Source organism: Salmo salar, chromosome 21 (genome assembly GCF_965601325.2).
Source record: "Salmo salar chromosome 21, fSalSal1, whole genome shotgun sequence".
Taxonomy (NCBI): Eukaryota; Metazoa; Chordata; class Actinopteri; order Salmoniformes; family Salmonidae; genus Salmo; species Salmo salar.
This window is the reverse complement of record NC_138311.1, coordinates 15,933,118-15,950,589: the sequence shown is the minus strand read 5'-3', so window position 1 is coordinate 15,950,589 and position 17,472 is coordinate 15,933,118. Positions and strand designations below refer to the sequence as shown.

The 17,472-nt window shown below is 40.0% G+C and overlaps 1 protein-coding gene across 1 annotated transcript; it reads right to left on the bottom strand.

Moving 5' to 3' along the window:
• Positions 1–1,980: 1,980 nt before the first annotated feature.
• Positions 1,981–17,067, bottom strand: LOC106581806 (T-box brain transcription factor 1). Its single transcript, XM_014164139.3, has 6 exons — positions 5,827–17,067; positions 5,373–5,527; positions 5,004–5,125; positions 4,519–4,677; positions 4,294–4,355; positions 1,981–3,669 (listed from the first exon to the last, which is right to left on the bottom strand). Exons 1-6 carry the CDS (start codon positions 6,507–6,509, stop codon positions 2,832–2,834), a joined length of 2,019 nt encoding a protein of 672 aa, XP_014019614.1. The 5' UTR covers positions 6,510–17,067; the 3' UTR covers positions 1,981–2,831.
• Positions 17,068–17,472: the final 405 nt, after the last annotated feature.

Here is a 17,472-nt window from a genome sequence, read left to right as displayed (position 1 = left end):
TAATTTTCTGGATTTTTCCAAGCTGTTTAAAGGCACAGTCAACTTAGTGTACGTAAACTTCTGACCCACTGGAATTGTGATACAGTGAATTATCAGTGAAATAATCTGTCTGTAAACAATTGTTGGAAAAATGACTTGTGTCATGCACAAAGTAGATGTCCTAACCGACTTGCCAAAACTATAGTTTGTTAACAAGAAATTTGTGGAATGGTTGAAAAACGAGTTTTAATGACTCCAACCTAAGTGTATGTTAACTTACGACTTAGACAAAACTGTATATAGTTTGGACATACCTACTCATTCTTTATTTGTATTTTCTACATTGTAGTATTATAGCGAAGACATCAAAACTATGAAATAACACATATAGAAACATGGAGCAACCAAAAGTGTTAAGCAAATCAAAATAGATTTTATATTCTTCAAAGTAGCCACCCTTTGCCTTGATGACAGCTTTGCACACTCTTGGTATTCTCTCAACCAACTTCACCTGGAATGCTTTTTCAACAGTCTTGAAGGAGTTCCCACATATGCTGAGCACTTTTCCTTCACTCTGCGTCCAACTCACTCCAAACCATCTCAATTGGGTTGAAGTTGAGTGATTGTGGAGGCCAGGTCATCTGATGCAGCACTCCATCACTCTCCTTCTTGGTCAAATAGCCTTTACACAGCCTGAAGGCGTGTTGGGTCATTGTCCTGTTGAAAAACAAATTATAGTCCCACTAAGTGCAAACTCCTCTGACCAGTTGATGATGAGATGTGTCTGTTACTTGAACTCTGTGAAGCATTTATTTGGGCTGAAATTTCTGAGGTATAGTTAACTCTAATTAACGTTTCCTCTGCAGCAAAGGCAGCTCTGGGTCTTCCTTTCCTGTGGCGGTCCTCATGAGAGCCAGTTTCATCATTGTGCTTGATGGTTTTTGCAACTGCACTTGAAGAAACGTTCAAAGTTCATGACATTTTCTGGATTGACTGATCTTCATGTCTTGAAGCAATTATAGACTGTCGTTTCTCTTTGCTTATCTGAGCTGTTCTTGCCATAATATGGACTTAGTATTTTAACAAATAAGGCTATCTTCTGTATACCACCCCTACCTTGTCACAACACAAGTGATTGGCTCAAATGCATTAAAAAGGAAAGAAATTACGCAAATTAACTTTTGACAAGGCACACCTGTTAATTGAAATGCATTCCAGGTGACTACCTCATGAAGCTGGTTGATAGAATGCCAAGAGTGTGCAAAGCTGTCATCAAGGCAAAAGGTGGCTACTTTGAAGAATCTCAAATATTAAATATATTTTCATTTGTTTAACACTTTTTTGGTTACTTCATGATTCCATGTGTTATTTCATAGTTTTGATGTTTTCACTATTATTTTACAATTTAGAAAATAGTAAAAATAAAGAAAACCCTTGAATGAGTATGTGTTTCCAAAATTTGGACTGGTAATGTAATATATATATGGGGATGGATTAAAACCTCTGTTCTTTTTACTAGCCTAATGGCAGACAAGCCTGGGAGAGTGGATTTGTTCAATGGAACGAGGGTATCAAGTTATCTTGATAACAAGATAACTTGATACCCTCGTTCCATTGAACAAATCCACTCTCCCAGGCTTGTCTGCCATAACTTGATACCTTGATACCTTTTGCCTTAATCCATATATATATAATATCCATCAATAGGCTATACATTTGAGTTAAAAATACAATGAACAAAACATAGATCACATATAGCCTCTCTCTGAGATGCATGCTTACCTTGCATTTCCGCATAATTTTGCACCTTTTGGGAAAGTGGTCCAGCACCTCCACTCCACTCTGTACAAGCCTGGTTAGGCTATGGTCCCTGCTGTTTTATACCGGTGACCTGCAGGCCAATCAATATGAACTTGAGGCACAAAAATTCATTATTTCATCATTGGTACATGCATAGGCTGGTTTGGATTTAGAAGGATGATAGCTTCTTGCTCCAGGTAATTAGCTTTTATATCGTTTATTGCAATGAAGCACATTACAGCAGATACAGAAGCTTCCACATAAAACACAATCTATAAAAAAAGTATGGATGGTCAGAGAAAGACTTGAAAATTACATGCTTTTTCTCTTATGAATGTAGTAAAAATGACACTTTATTAACATGTATACCGTTTATTACCACACCTATAATGAATGTCTGTCTTATTTTGAGTTTGATCAAATGGCTGTGCCCTCAAATGTCTAACATCTGAATGTTTTCTACTGACACTGTGATTGAACATTATGGGTAAAGAGTACCACAATGGGAACATAAATTATTAGGCTACATGGACTCAGATCTCACTCTGTTACACAACGAAATAGCCATCATAGACTCTCTCTCAATCGTTTATTTATCACATTGTATGAGATCACTTGACTATATCATAGGCCTACGATGTGCGTTTTTAAAACACAACTAACAACTATTTCTACTCTTCAAAATCTTACAAATCAATTCGATAGTTTACAATCATTTCACAATATGACAAAATGGTTCAATAGCTTATTATGTACATCATTTTCATAATTACAATAGACAATAAGCTGTTGATTAAAACTAGTTTAAATGAAATAAATAGATTACTGTATGTAGGCCTTCAGCTATTAGATAGCAAACTTATCATGTTAAATGTAAATGTCGCCTACATTTCCCCAGTAGGCCTATGCGCTACAAGCCGACATTTTTTAATCGTTCGTCGATATTGGTCCAAGACAGGGTGTGCATTACAACTGATCGGCTTATCAGTTGGATATTATCAGTTGCATATAAAGATAGATTTATCTAAATAGAACACTCGTTTTGTGGTTGTCTAACTGTGTGGATAGAAACTATAGTAACCAATGTCCTTGACGCAATTTTTCTCACACTCTCTTGGAGGCAAGATCTCAGATTTCAACGGGGACACTGTTTCCGAAACCGGTGTGGCAGACGGTGAAATTCTTCTCCGTTTAGCTTGCTCAAAGATACCAGAATCACTTGAATCAATCGACTTGATTGAAGACGGCGTCTCTATCCAGCTGGATTCGGATAAGTCTTTTGGTTTTGCCTCGTTAGACCCTCCGATGGGTGACCTTTCTGTTGGGATGGTGTCCGCGTTATCAACCAGGTAGTTGGACGTGCCTGTTCTGCCAACAGAATTTGTTGGCCAGCAAGAGAGCACAGAGCTAGACTTACTGCAGTACTGGGGTGGTGTGTGTGTCCCCCAGCCGGAAGGGTCGGCATAGTAACCTAGAGGTCTGTTTGAGCACCCTGTAGTGGGCAGTGGAAGTGCCTTTACTCCAGCTGCTGCGTAGGACAGCAGGGTGGCCGCGTTACCGGCAAAATCAGCAGCCGCGGCAGCATCGTATGGAGAGGCGGCAAAGTCCAGTCGGTTATTGGCAGGGTTGACAAACCATCGCTGCGGGGATGCAACTGTGGTCTCTTCGGTTTGTTGCGGGGATAGCAAGCTGTTACTAAGTGGGACGCTGCGGTCCGTGCCAGGTCCAGTCCCTACGCCAGGGTGAAAGCGAGATTTGGCATAACTGTTGACAAATTGGTCCTGTAGGAAAGAACCAGCCATGGCATATCTCGCACCAGGCATGATCTGAGAGCGAGGCGAGTCACCCGGGGATGGTGTTAACCGGTCAATGTCGCAACCTGTGTAGACACTGAAAAGACGAGGAAGAAACAGAGAAACAAATTATGAATCACCATGGCCTAAGGTTGTCACTGCCAATGTGATGTGCAAGAATGGAACAAACTTTGTTCATCACTCATTTGATAAAAATGCTGAATAAACGATGTTTTTGGGGAGGGGACATCAGCAAATAAATGTAAATAAATGTCGTGATAAAATTGTCACCATTTTATAATGTGGTAATTATATTGGATTGTACAAAGGCCTACTCCAAAATATAATGCTTAACCACTGGGTACAGACGTCAATTAAACTTCTAGTCCACGTTGGTTCAACGTAATTTCGTTGAAATACATGGAAACAACGTTGATTGAACGAGTGTGTGCCTAGTGGGTATGATCAAATGTGTCCCCATTGATATTCAATAACATTTGAATTTTGATCAACGAGGACACAAAATAAAGTTTTCCTGCCATTTAAATTTCTTTACATTTCAATTGAACATGAGCAAAAAATCTGAGGTAGCCTATGCTATACTTCATTTGCATAAAATCTATCATTTGTATTGCCTCGGAGAGAAGAGGATCCAAACAAAACAAACTGTTTCATAATGAGAAGGGATCAAGAACAAATAACAAATGGCAAATAGTCTTACGTGTCATAGTTGTCCCGAAATCCTTTAGCAAATGGATTGTGGTCGATTTTTAGCTGGGTAATCTGCACACAAAAACAATTTTGCAGATTTTAGGAATAGGTGCATATAGTTGTTTATTCCTAATTACGTTGCAAATCCTACTATGCCAAACGAAATGTGTCTTTCGATAGGCAACAAAACTAGAATACTTAACGAATGGAATTATCATCGATCAGATTTTCTTACATCGGTATTCTGGTAAGCTGTGACTGCGATGAACTGTGTTTCTGGGAAGGTAAACGTCTGTACTCTTCCAGGTTGGCTGGAGTCCTCAGTTCCGTCTTCGTTGACTTCCACCACATGGAGTCTGGGCTGGTACTTGTGAAGCGATTGTAGAACCACCATCTGGAGGTATACAAGTAAGGAAGAGATTCCAAGACCACTGTCAATTTCGACCTACATTTGGAGCCAATTAGCCATGATGTAGGCTAAATGACCTAAACTAAAGACAGGATAAGGCTTTCGTTTTTTTATGACATTTTATGAAAATTATTATTTGGACTTTTGATGGTGATGTATCATTGGAGAAATACCTAATACATATTGTGTAATAACTGCAAAAGGTGTGCGCAACAAACTCTCTCCATGCACACCGCTCAATAGTTAATTCAGGGTCTTTGAAAGTCTCTGATCATAATATTTAACGTTTTTTAAACAAGGTCGTAGCTGACCTGTCCGGTGTTGTTTGAGCCTCCTTTATTGTTCGTTAACTTCAGCTTTCCAAATGAGATTTCTTGGCGCATCCAGTGCGCACCGGTGTTTGGAGAGTCAGGGTGCATGTACACCCTGTTTCCTGTGGAAAACAAATGACATAGCCTACATTTGAAATGCATTGTTTTTACAAAATATCATACACAACACAATATTGATTTTCAATTACATTAATTCGATTTTTTTGTATTAGCCTAATGTTGCGTGTTAACTTGGAACGGCATAATCAGTTTAAGATTATTATTCTTTTTATAATATAAACGACTCTTAATTATCAACCATTATCATCACTGTATTGTTCACAGAGATGTAAAGGAACGTATGCATACCTGTCACATTGGTGTCCGCTTTGCCACATGGTACCCACTTGCCACCTTGGAATCGCCAGTGATTTGGATCAGCAAGAATAACATCCACAAATATGTTGTAGTGCGCCGTCGGATCCAGACCAGAAATGTTGAAACTCAAAAAGGGGAACATTCGTCTGCGGGTAATAATTACAAATATGTAAATAACATTTGGTCAAGATCGGTGTAAATGTCCTGCATAATAGACCCTGTCCAACATTTAGTGATTTACCCAATTTGAAAGTATTACTGAAACAATTCAAGAAAAACATAGTCAGTTCAAAATGTTAAATTGTAATTTATAATAAAGGAAATATATTGAACGAATTACAATTGCAATGCCCCTTCCTTATTTAAAACAAATCGGACTCATGCGTATTACTTCACAAGCTATACCAAACTTGTGATTAAAATGAATGTAGCTGAGGATACCTACCGTCCTTGTTTGGTGATTATCATCTCTGTTTGATGTCTGTGAAACTTCAGCCACAGGGCCCTGTTGCACAGATATACCTGCGCTTTCCCAGGCAGCAGCCCAGCCTGCGCCGAGGAAAACTGGTAGAACGCCCCTCCTTGATAAGTGTGTCCATACTGTTGTGCGTATGGATAACCCGCGGTTGGGTAGCCTTGCGGAGAGCTGTTGGTCAGAAGACTATTGTACGCTCCATTAGTGATGACTGGATGGTGGGCCAAATAACGACTCGGACTCCCGATAGAAAAAGCCGGGTGCGCTGGTCCATGTTGACTCGGATAGGGGAACATAGTACTTGGAGTTGCTGAGACTGACTGTGGTTGGCTAGATTGCGAAAGGATATACCTTTCTCCTGTAGATCCATCGAAATTATGACGAATTTCAGAGACTCCGTGAAGATCAGGAGAGAGTTTGCCTCTCTGGACGTCCCCTGATGCGTCCTTGGAGTCCGGGAAATTGTCTGCCTCTGACTGGTTCGTCATCCCCCTGGATTTTTTTTTCAGAGTTGAACTTCTCTCCAGGTTGTCACTAGCAGATATAATACGATGGTCCTGCAAGGAGAGCTCAGATCCATCGGAGCTTGGGTAGCCACTGCCCACATTCAGACATTTCTTGGAGAGCTCACTAGTGCAATTCTCGAGCTGCATGGCTCTCAACACTATTAACACAACCTATATGGAATCGCAAGCTTTTGCCCACTCCTAACTCTATATAAGAAACGCAAAAAAATCGCCTTCCTATGTTTTCAGTCACCTTGAGTAAGAGCAAATGAGCCAATTGACACTATCCTGCAATCAGGAAGGATTTGTTATTCATCACTCTTCATGCATTGCTAATGAAACAACTATTGCTATTGGTTAGCTCAAGACAATAATTTAATTAGACAGCTCTTAATTAGGATAATCATGAGGGCTTTGCCCATAAACCCAATTTGCTTGCAGAGACAATCAGCCAGTCCTTATTTGATAACATTTTACTTTATGTGATATATTTGTGTAGCTATCACACCAATGTTAATTGTTTATTATCTTAATGATGCATTGCCGCATGCTCATATAAATATCAACAAAAATAGGCCGGAATCATAGTTACGTTTTTCCCCTGTAGATTTCGACATTATTATGGGATATATGCCTTATTTACCTATTCATCTGGTAAGAGTGGCAAAGTATGTCTACTGGAGAAACTAAAATATATTATGAACATACCAAAAGTGACAGGCAATGACAGGCAGTGCACTTCATGCTTTAAAATGTTTGTGATAGCGTGAAATCATGCCGTTCCTCTGAAATGTGTTTATGAGTCTCAAGGCAAGTAAATATTTCATTATACTGGTCCAGAGTTATGAATCAAAGCACTCATAACAGTGAGTGCAATGACAAATAAAAAAAACACCATAAAAATCAGCAAGAATGGGGAAAAAACACCAATCAAATAACGTTATGAAAGTAATTTAGACATTTCAGAATTTTAACAAATGTATAAAATATTTTTGTTCATTGATGTTATAACATAGCACTGTTATTATTAAACGAGTGGACTCTTGAGTTTCATTGTTTGATTAGCAGTTATAGGCCTAATTAATAATACACAGGGAAAAAGTGAAAAACTGATATTCCTCTAAAAATATTTCTGCATTAAAGGTCGATTTCATCTCATCATTTTGACTGTTTTTCCGTATGAGAGCTTCATTGATGTGCATGGGCAGTGTGACAGCGTCGTTGGACAAAATCCAACCTGAACGTTGTGGTCCAGACAGAGCCAAGACGATGCTGTGTCTTGCTTTACAAGGCTGGCAAAACTCCAACTATTTACTTATTGACTGAAATACATTATAGGTTATCCAAATGTGAGATGTAGACCAATATTTTGTATTTAAATGTCTCTTTGGAAACTCAGGCGATTAATAATTTATTGAAGAAGATAAATAAGTAAAAAAAAAAACTTAAAGCTCCATATCAACACTGATATGTGTTTGCTGTTTGGCTAACATCATTTCCTCCTCAACAGCTAGATTTAGAGAACTCAACTCAGTAACCATCATGTGCAGTCTTCACAGTTGTGTATTAATCTTAAACATTAAGTTATCTATTTAGGAGATTTTGAGCGGTTCTGGACCGGTTCCGACTGACATTTTTGTGTGTACAGAGCACTCTGTGAGTGACGCAACATCAATTGCCGTGCATTCCGTGAAAGCTCTGGTTGTCCCGCTTCGCATGACGCGTCCTGCTCTCGTCTGAGATACAGTATGTGAAATGTCACACCATGATAAATATTTGCATAGAGAGCGACATGTCATATTTTCTGGCCTATCCAGACAAAGGATCGACATCCTCTGGCGGTGACCCTTGCAGCTCCGTTTACAATGAGGCATTTGAAATGGAGAGCCTAGCAATTGCAGAAAAAGCAGCATCATCTAGCTTGGATGTACTCAGTTGGATTTAGAATTGAAACAATTCCACTTTCTCTTCGTCACAGAGGGATACAATCACATAGTGCTTAAAGTTAGAGCGTTGAGCTAGTAACCGAAAGGTGCTGGATCATAATTCCCGAGATAACAAGGTAAACAAAACCTGTCGTTCTTCCCCTGAACAAGGCAGTTAACCGACTGTTTCCCGGTAGGCCATCATTGTAAATAAGAATTTGTTCTTAACTGGCTTGCCTAGCTAGTTAAATTTTGATTTAAAAAAAATGGCGTCTGACAGAACATTTTATGTCATCAATTAAATGAAATGGGGACAATTTTGTACAGTCACTAAGTATGATCATATTTATTTTAGTGTTATAAGAAAGATGAAATAAGTCGTTTATAATTTGATTGTTACTATATTTTGAAACAACTTCATTCATTTCAAGCCCACTTTTGTTGAAAGGGGAAAACTTGATATGTTTTTATGTTTTCATCATTTTTTATACTGTGTGTTTAAGCTTGTGTCCTCAAAAGTGAGCAATTTAACTATTTTTACTAGAAAGGTGCGATTTTAATATTTCTGGCAGTATAAGCATTACATTTAAGTCATTTAGCAGACACTCTTATCCAGGGTGACTTACAGGAGCTTTGCTCAAGGGCACATCAACAGATTTACAGTTGAAGTCGGAAGTTTACTTACACCTTAGCCAAATACATTTAAACTCGGTTGTTTTCAATTCCTGACATTTAATCCTAGTAAAAATTCCCTGTTTTAGGTCAGTTAGGATCAGCACTTTATTTTAAGAATGTGAAATGTCAAAATAAGAGTAGAGAGTGATTTATTTCAGCTTTTATTTCTTTCATCACATTCCCAGTGGGTCAGATGTTTACATACACTCAATTAGTATTTGGTAGCATTGCCTTTAAATTGTTTAACTTGGGTCAAACATTTCGGGTAGCCTTCCACAAGCGTCCCACAATAAGTTGGGTGAATTTTGGCCCATTCCTCCTGACAGAGCTGGTGTAACTGAGTCAGGTTTGTAGGCCTCCTTGCTCGCACACACTTTTTCAGTTCTGCCCAGAAATTTTCTATGGGATTGAGGTCAGGGCTTCGTGATGGCCACTCCAATACCTTGACTTTGTTGTCCTTAAGCCATTTTGCCACAACTTTGGAGGTATGCTTGGGGTCATTGTCCATTTGGAAGTCCCATTTGCGACCAAGCTTTAACTTCCTGACTGATGTCTTGAGATGTTGCTTCAATATATCCACATTATTTTCCACCCTCATGATGCCATCTATTTTGTGAAGTGCACCAGTCCCTCCTGCAGCAAAGCACCCAAACAACATGATGCTGCCACCCCCGTGCTTCACGGTTGGGATGGTGTTCTTTGGCTTGCAAGCCTCCCCCTTTTTCCTCCTAACATAACGATGGTCATTATGACCAAACAGTTCTATTTTTGTTTCATCAGACCAGAACACATTTCTCCAAAAAGTACCATCTTTGTCCCCATGAGCAGTTGCAAACCGTAGTCTGTCTTTTTTATGGTGGTTTTGGAGCAGTGGCTTCTTCCTTGCTGAGCGGCCTTTCAGGTTATGTCGATATAGGACTTGTTTTACTGTGGATATAGATACTTTTGTACCTGTTTCCTCCAGCATCTTCACAAGGTCCTTTGCTGTTGTTCTGGGATTGATTTGCATTTCTAATTTCTCCACAGGTACACCTCCAATTGACTCAAATAATGTAAATTAGCCTATCAGAAGCTTCTAAAGCCATGACAGTATTTTCTGTAATTTTCCATGCTGTTTAAAGGCACAGTCAACCTAGTGTATGTACACTTCTGACCCACTGGAATTGTGATATAGTGAATTATAAGTGAAATAATCTGTCTGTAAACAATTGTTGGAAAAATTACTTGTGTCATGCACAAAGTAGATGTCCTAACCGACTTGCCAAAACTATAGTTTGTTAACAAGAATTTTGTGGAGTGGTTTAAAAACGAGTTTTTATGACTCCAACCTAAGTGTATGTAAACTTCCTACTTCAACTGTATCACCTAGTCGGCTCAGCTACGGGCCCAACGTTCTCAACCTCTTGGCTACCTGCCGCCCATAACTAGGTATTGTTTATGGCCCATGATAAATAATTACTTTTGGGTATGTCTATTTAGGTGGAAATGTACATTTTGACATTACATTTAACTCAAAGGGATCAGCACAACCAACTGATAACATTATTTTAGTGCTGGGTGATCCCAGCATCTCTATCACAATGGTACAGTTTAGCTTTTGGTAGGTCCTTGGTAGTCTTGCAAGTTCTAGCAAGTTCAGCAAATGCATTTCTCTTCTCTTACATGATAGGTGGGGAAACACAATGTGAACCATCAGAAGAAGTGCTGTGGAGCTGCATGGTTCAATACCATTGCTACAGGCCAAGGCAGTTGACTAGTGAGAGGATGAGCTACTAATAACTGAAATGGCGTATTGGCGGCAATCAATAAAGTTTGACTGAAGTAAATTAAACAGAATACTTTTGATGTATACAACTTCCCTGTTTTCTTGAGTCATCAACATTATATTTCAGGGGAAAAACAGCCAATTTTGAAATAAAGCATAAAGCATAAGTATACTGAACACACATAAATGTTGCATTCTATTTCAATAAAGTTACATAAAGTGTGTGTTAGAACCTTATACAAGCCAAATTGAATGGTGCAGAACAAGCCCCAATCTCTGATAGTGGGGTTTCCAGTAGAGGCTAAAGTCTTTGTATTCTAATGAAGAGCTGTGCATCTATGAGGCTAACAAGAGAGGTCATTACAGCAGGGCAATAGGGTCCAGGATCCTATTCCTGTGAAACGAACAAGCATGGGCTTGCCTGTGCTTCTAACCAGGAACTGGCGCAGGTCTTCTCTTCCTCATTACAGGATTATGGTTCACTTCCATCACTGATCTTTAAAGGACAATTCCACCTCCAAAATATTTTGGTATTTGTTTCATTCGTCCATTGTTGACATAGTCCCAAAATGTTTTGCTTGTCAGCAATCAAGTTTTCAAGATATGTAACTTTCAAAATACAGAAATCATCCCTGTATGATACATTTTGCATCATATGATGCAAAACGCAGCATTATATGATCCAAAATGCATCATTATATGATCCAAAATGCATCATAAGGTGATGCATAGAGAAAAATGGTGCCGGAGGAAATGGCTGCCGTTTTACGGGCTCCTAACCAATTGTGCTATTTGTTTTTTTTTTGCGTTGTTTGTAACTTATTTTGTACATAATGGTTCTGCCACCGTCTCTTATGACCGAAAAGAGCTTCTGGATATCAGAACAGCGATTACTCACCTCGAACTGGACAAAGATTTTTTCTTTAACAAGTTGGACACGAAGGATTTACTCCAGATACCTGACCAGGCCCAAATCTCCGCCATTCACATGAAGAGAAAACGCCGATACAGGAATTCGTCAATACGAGAATTCGTCGGCGAGTGGGTAACCCGCCTCTACCATACATCCTATTGGCCAACGTGCAATCATTGGAGAATAAACTGGATGAGCTCCATTAATGACTATCCTACCAACGGGGCATTAGAAACTGTAATACCTTATGTTTCACCGAGTCGTGGCTGAACGACGACATGGATAATATACAGTTGGCCATTTTTTCCATGCATCGGCAAGACAGAACAGCTGCATCCGGTAAGACAAGGGGTGGCGGTCTATGTCTATTTGTCAATAACAGCTGGTGTGAAAAATCAAATATTAAGGAAGTCTTGAAGTTGCGCTCGCCTGAGGTAGAGTACCTCATGATAAGCTGTAAACCACACTATTTACCAAGATAGTTTTCATCTATATTTTTCGTAGCTGTCTATTTACCCACCACAAACCGATGCTGGCACTAAGACCGCACTCAACGAGTTGTATAAAGCTATAAGCAAACAAGAAAATGCTCATCCAGAGGTGGCGCTCCTAGTGGCCGGGGACTTTAATGCTGTGAAACTTAAATTTGTTTTACCTAATTTTACCAGCATGTTACATGTGCAAAAAGAGGGAAAACAATTCTAGACCACCTTTACTCCACACACAGAGACACATACAAAGCTCTCCCTCGCCCTCCATTTGGAAAATCTGACCATAATTCTATCCTCCTGATTCCTGTTTACAAGCAAAAACTAAAGCAGGAAGTACCAGTGACTCGCTCAATACAGAAGTTGTCAGATGACGCAGATGCTGAGCTGGCATTGAGGAGTGTGCCATATCAGTCACCGGCTTCAGCAATAAGTGCATCAATGACGTTGTCCCCACAGTGACCGTACGTACATACCCCAGCCAGAAGGCAACATACACACTGATCTAAAGGGTAGAGCTGCCACTTTCAAGGAGCGAGACTGTAACCCGGATGCTTATAAGAAATCCCACTGTGCCCTCAGACAAACCATCAAACAGGCAAAGTGTAAATACAGGACTAAGATTGAATCCTACTACACCGGCTCTGACGCTCATCGGATGTGGCAGGGCTTGCAAACTATTACGAACTACAAAGGGAAGCCCAGCCGCGTGTTTCCCAGTGACACAAGCCTACCAGACATGCTAAATGACTTCTATGCACGCTTTAAGGCAAGCAACACTGAGGAATGCATGAGATCACCAGCTATTCTAGACGACTGTGTGATCACGCTCGCCGTAGCCAATGTGAATAAGACCTTTAAACAGGTGTCAGAACAGAAATGACAAGATTATGTTTTAACACTATTATTGCATCAAATGGTTGTTTTATGCAACATAATAGAGGGTTCTTATAACTCTATTGTGTCTGTGTGAACTGAAAGTGGGCCTCTGGGAGATGTAACACTGACTGTGGATTTATGATGGATTGGTGATAAAGACAACATTCCATAGCATGTGTCTGTGTGCCTGACTGGAAAGTACCAGGGAGAGATGGCTCAGGGCCAGACCCTAGTTTCTATACAATGAGAAGTCTTTACGGCAGATGCTTTTTGCTGTGAATTATTAGTATCTTCCATACAAATCTTAACCTTGTGACCCATTCCATACATCTGTATGTCATGAACATCCAAGAAGATGAACTTTGCTATAAAATGCTGTGTCTCAAATCCGCTCGTTGGGCTTCTCAACGAATCACCTACGGGTGGGTTGTCGACAAGCTTAATTATTTCAATAATTAATCAATGTTATTAATACATTTTGAATAAAGTAATATCCTGATTGGTGATTGACCTTGTCTTTCCTCATTATTGATTAGAATTTCCATGACACAGGTCAACATTCACAAGGCCGCAGGGCCAGACGGATTACCAGGACGTGTACTCTGAGCATGCGCTAACCAACTGGCAAGTGTCTCAACTGACATTTTCAACCTGTCCCTGGCCGAGTCTGTAATACCTACATGTTTTAAGCAGAACACCATAGTCCCTGTGCCGAAGAACACCAAGCCCCCAGGTGGAAAGGGCAGGCAACAACACATCTGCCACGCTGATCCTCAACACAGGGGCCCCTCAGGGGTGAGTGCTTAGTCCCCTCCTGTACTCCCTGTTCACCCATGTCTGTGTAGTCAAGCACGACTCCAACATCACCATTAAGTTTGCTGACGACACAATGATGGTAGGCCTGATCACCGACAATGATGTGACAGCCCATAGGGAGGAGGTCAGATACCTGGAAGTGTGGTGCCAGGACAACAACCTCTCTCTCAACGATCGTGGACTACAGGAAAAGGAGGGTCGAGCACGCGCCCATTCTATTCGACAGGGCTGTAGTGGAGCAGGTTGAGAGCTTCAAGTTCCTTGGTGTCCACATCACCAACAAACTATCATGGTCCAAACACAGGAAGACAGTCGTGAAGAGGGCACGACAACGCCTATTCCCCCTCAGGAGACTGAAAATATTTGACATGGGTCCCCAGATCCTCAAAAAGTTATACAGCTGCACCTTCGACAGCATCCTGACTGGTTGCATCACCGCCTGGTATGGCGACTACTAGGCCTCCAACCGCAAGGCGCTACAGAGGGTAGTGCGTACAGCCCAGTACATCACTGGGGCCAAGCTTCCTGCCATCCAGGACCTCTATACCAGGCGGTGTCAGAGGAAGGCCCTAAAAATTGCCAAAGACTCCAGCCACCCTAGTCATAGACTTTTTTCTCTCTGTTACCGCACGGCAAGCGGTACCGGAGTGCCAAGTCCAGGTCCAAAAGACTTCTTAACAGTTTCTACCCCAAGCCATAAAACTGCTGAACAGCTAATCAAATGGAAACCCCCTTTTTTTACACTGCTGCTACTCGCTGTTTATTAACCATTATTTATGCATAGTCACTTTACCCCTACCTACATGTACATATTACCTCAATTACCTCGACTAACCTGTACCAATGCACATTGACTTGGTACCGGTACCCCCTCTATATAGCCTCGTTATTGATATTTTATTGTTGCTATTTTATTTTTTGCTTTGGTTTATTTAGTAAATATTTTTCTTAACTAAAATTGCATTATTGGTTAAGTAAGCATTTCATGGTAAGGTGTACTCCTGTTGTATTCGGCTCATGATTTGATTCGATTTCTGTATTTTGAAAGATCGTATTTGGATGGAGTTTTCCTTTAATAAGCAAACTGGGCTTGCTTTTTTAGATTCAGACAATTGTTGAGTCATCCATGATGCAGCAGCACCGTAGTTTGTTTTCTCCCCATGCTCTATTCCCATTTGTTTGTTATTAGCCTCAGTACTTTGCTCTTATTAGCCCAGCTAGTGGCCATAACCACAGAGAGACCAGGCTGATTATCCATGCCACGGCCAGACAGTCCCTCAGGAGGTCATTGTGCAGGTTTGGGAGGGACTATACCTTATGCTTGGCATACACCATCCACTGACCAGACTATATGAAAACAATATGAAATAATATGACATAATGAAAATGTAATCCGTTATAACCATAAGCATTCTTGAAATGGATTATAATGGAAGATATAAAATAACAATAGTGCCTATTTGATAAAAACATTTTTTAAATATTTTGTAAGAAACTTTACCTGTAGGCATATGGACAGCTCATTCAACTATGGTTCATGTCCGAAAAAAATCATGTTGGCATCAATGTAAGGATATAAACAAACAAAATGTTATTTACAGTCGGAGTCCACCGCACCAACAAATCTGCTTATGGCTGCTAGTCAGGTTTCTTTTTAAATGGTCTCATTCAAACAATTATAAAGATTAAAATACATAATCCTAACATCTTTCTAACATTTTACTCTGAATGTTTAGTCAAAGGTATGATTTCTTTAAGAAAGGTATCATCCTCCTTTTCCATGTTGTCCCAAGGAACTCAGTTTGCCACCTGGGTCTAATCTAATCAATGTGGATGACAAGGAGAGAAAAAGCCTGAAAGTGAGCACCAGCTCAGGGACTTTACCTAATGCCCGGCACTGTCACATCAATGATGTGATCATAGCACACAAAATGACAAAAAAAATTATAGCCAGCAAGGATACGGGGACAGAGTGTGCTGCCCCAGTCAGATACAATTGCTTTTTCTGACTATGAAATGGCATCTCTCTTGTCGGATGGGTAAACATTTCCCTGTCAGGCCAGTAATAAGGAATGAAGCTCACTGAGCTGAACTAAGAAGATAGAGCCAAGGTTATTTGTGATTCATGACAGGTAGTGGCTTATATTACAGTGGCACTAAACATTTTATGGGAATGCATTTAAGATGCCCTTTAAGTTATTTATATGTTGTTTGCCACACTTCACATTGGAATTTCCATCAATAAATCAAGTTAAAATATTTATATTTTTCTCGTCCATATTTAATAAAAAAGAGAAAGCAAATAAATTCCCCCTGAACTTTAATTAGTCTGACTAATTTGTCTTAAGCCTTTGTTTGTTTGATGCTAACATAACTGTTGGCCCCTGTGGTCTCCTGCAACCACAGATCTCCCACTGTCAGAAAGAATCAGGGTGCACTTTAGGAAAAAGACAGCAGGTGGTCTGCTAAGGGGCCAGGTGGACAGTTGTGGCTTTTAAACCCTTATTAGGCATCCTCCCTCTCCTCCCTCTCCCAGAGACACAGTTAGACACTCGGCCATGTCATCCCCAGAAGTGCACTCATATAGCCATCATTATTGATGTCCTTTTAGGTCCTCGAGTCAGAGATCCCTCCGATTCTTGACCACAAACCTTAACCTGGCTGTCAGTGAGTTTGATAAAAGGGTAGATGAAATAAGGTGTCTCTTTGAATACTTTGGACTCCAAACTAAAATGAAACTCTGGTTGCCAAGCTGTAATTACAAGCTTGCAAACCCTTGCATCTGGAATCTTGAAACGAATAAGAGACGTAACGTTTTCAGTGCATTGTCAAAGGCAAAGTTAGTATGAGATCATCCTTTTACACTTTCTTATTTATGTGGCACTGAAAAAGACAGAGGTCAAGTGGAATTAGGTCCAGTTGTTTGTTTCTATAACCCTCTCGAATATCTTGAGACCTTGACTGCATTACAATTACCACGTTTTAACACTTCTTCATCATATCAGCATGTTGTGATCAGCATGTAAAGCTGTGCATGTGTGCAAAAATGTTCAAATAATATTTTTAACCGTGGAAAATGAATAGAGTATTAATGAATAAAGCTGTGGAACTTTTCCTTTCGGTTGTGGAAAATAAACAGGCGCTGAGCGTCCAGATCTCCAGATGTCCCTGTGTTCGAACTCAAGCTCTAGGACTGGAGCACAAATTAACAGCTGTGGAATTACTGACACATATGAACTCAGGAAAATCAGCAATGTTGTAAAAAAAAAAAAGAGATGACTTTACCAAAGAGCACTATAGTAAGCTAGTACAATATTCATTTCAACGCTATACAAGTGCTTTGCCAAGCTAAATCACTAATGTGTATTATAAAGGATTATCGGGCTAGGAGGAGATAATGCCAGAAATCACAAATGTGTAGAAAAGGGACTAATGTTCCAACTAAAATGTATTTTATCACCTGCTAGTGACCTGTTATCAAGTGTTCAGTTTGTTGCTAGTCTCTTAAAAAAAATGTACTGGACTGTGTGACCCTGTGAGTGCAGCTGGGGTTTGTGACCATTTTGTTATTTCTGCTGCCATGCACGGTCAGTCGTCTACAAGTGAAGAACATTGGTTACTGTCCCTAGTGGCATAAAAAATTCAGGCT

Excerpts from the sequence above, each read along its gene's own strand:
- LOC106581806 (XM_014164139.3), bottom strand. The coding sequence starts at position 6,509 with ATGCAGCTCGAGAATTGCACTAGTGAGCTCTCCAAGAAATGTCTGAAT. Across the intron at positions 5,528-5,826 it reads ATAATCACCAAACAAGGACG|ACGAATGTTCCCCTTTTTGA; the intron begins GTAGGTATCCTC and ends TATTACCCGCAG. Across the intron at positions 5,126-5,372 it reads AGCGGACACCAATGTGACAG|GAAACAGGGTGTACATGCAC; the intron begins GTATGCATACGT and ends TGTTTTCCACAG.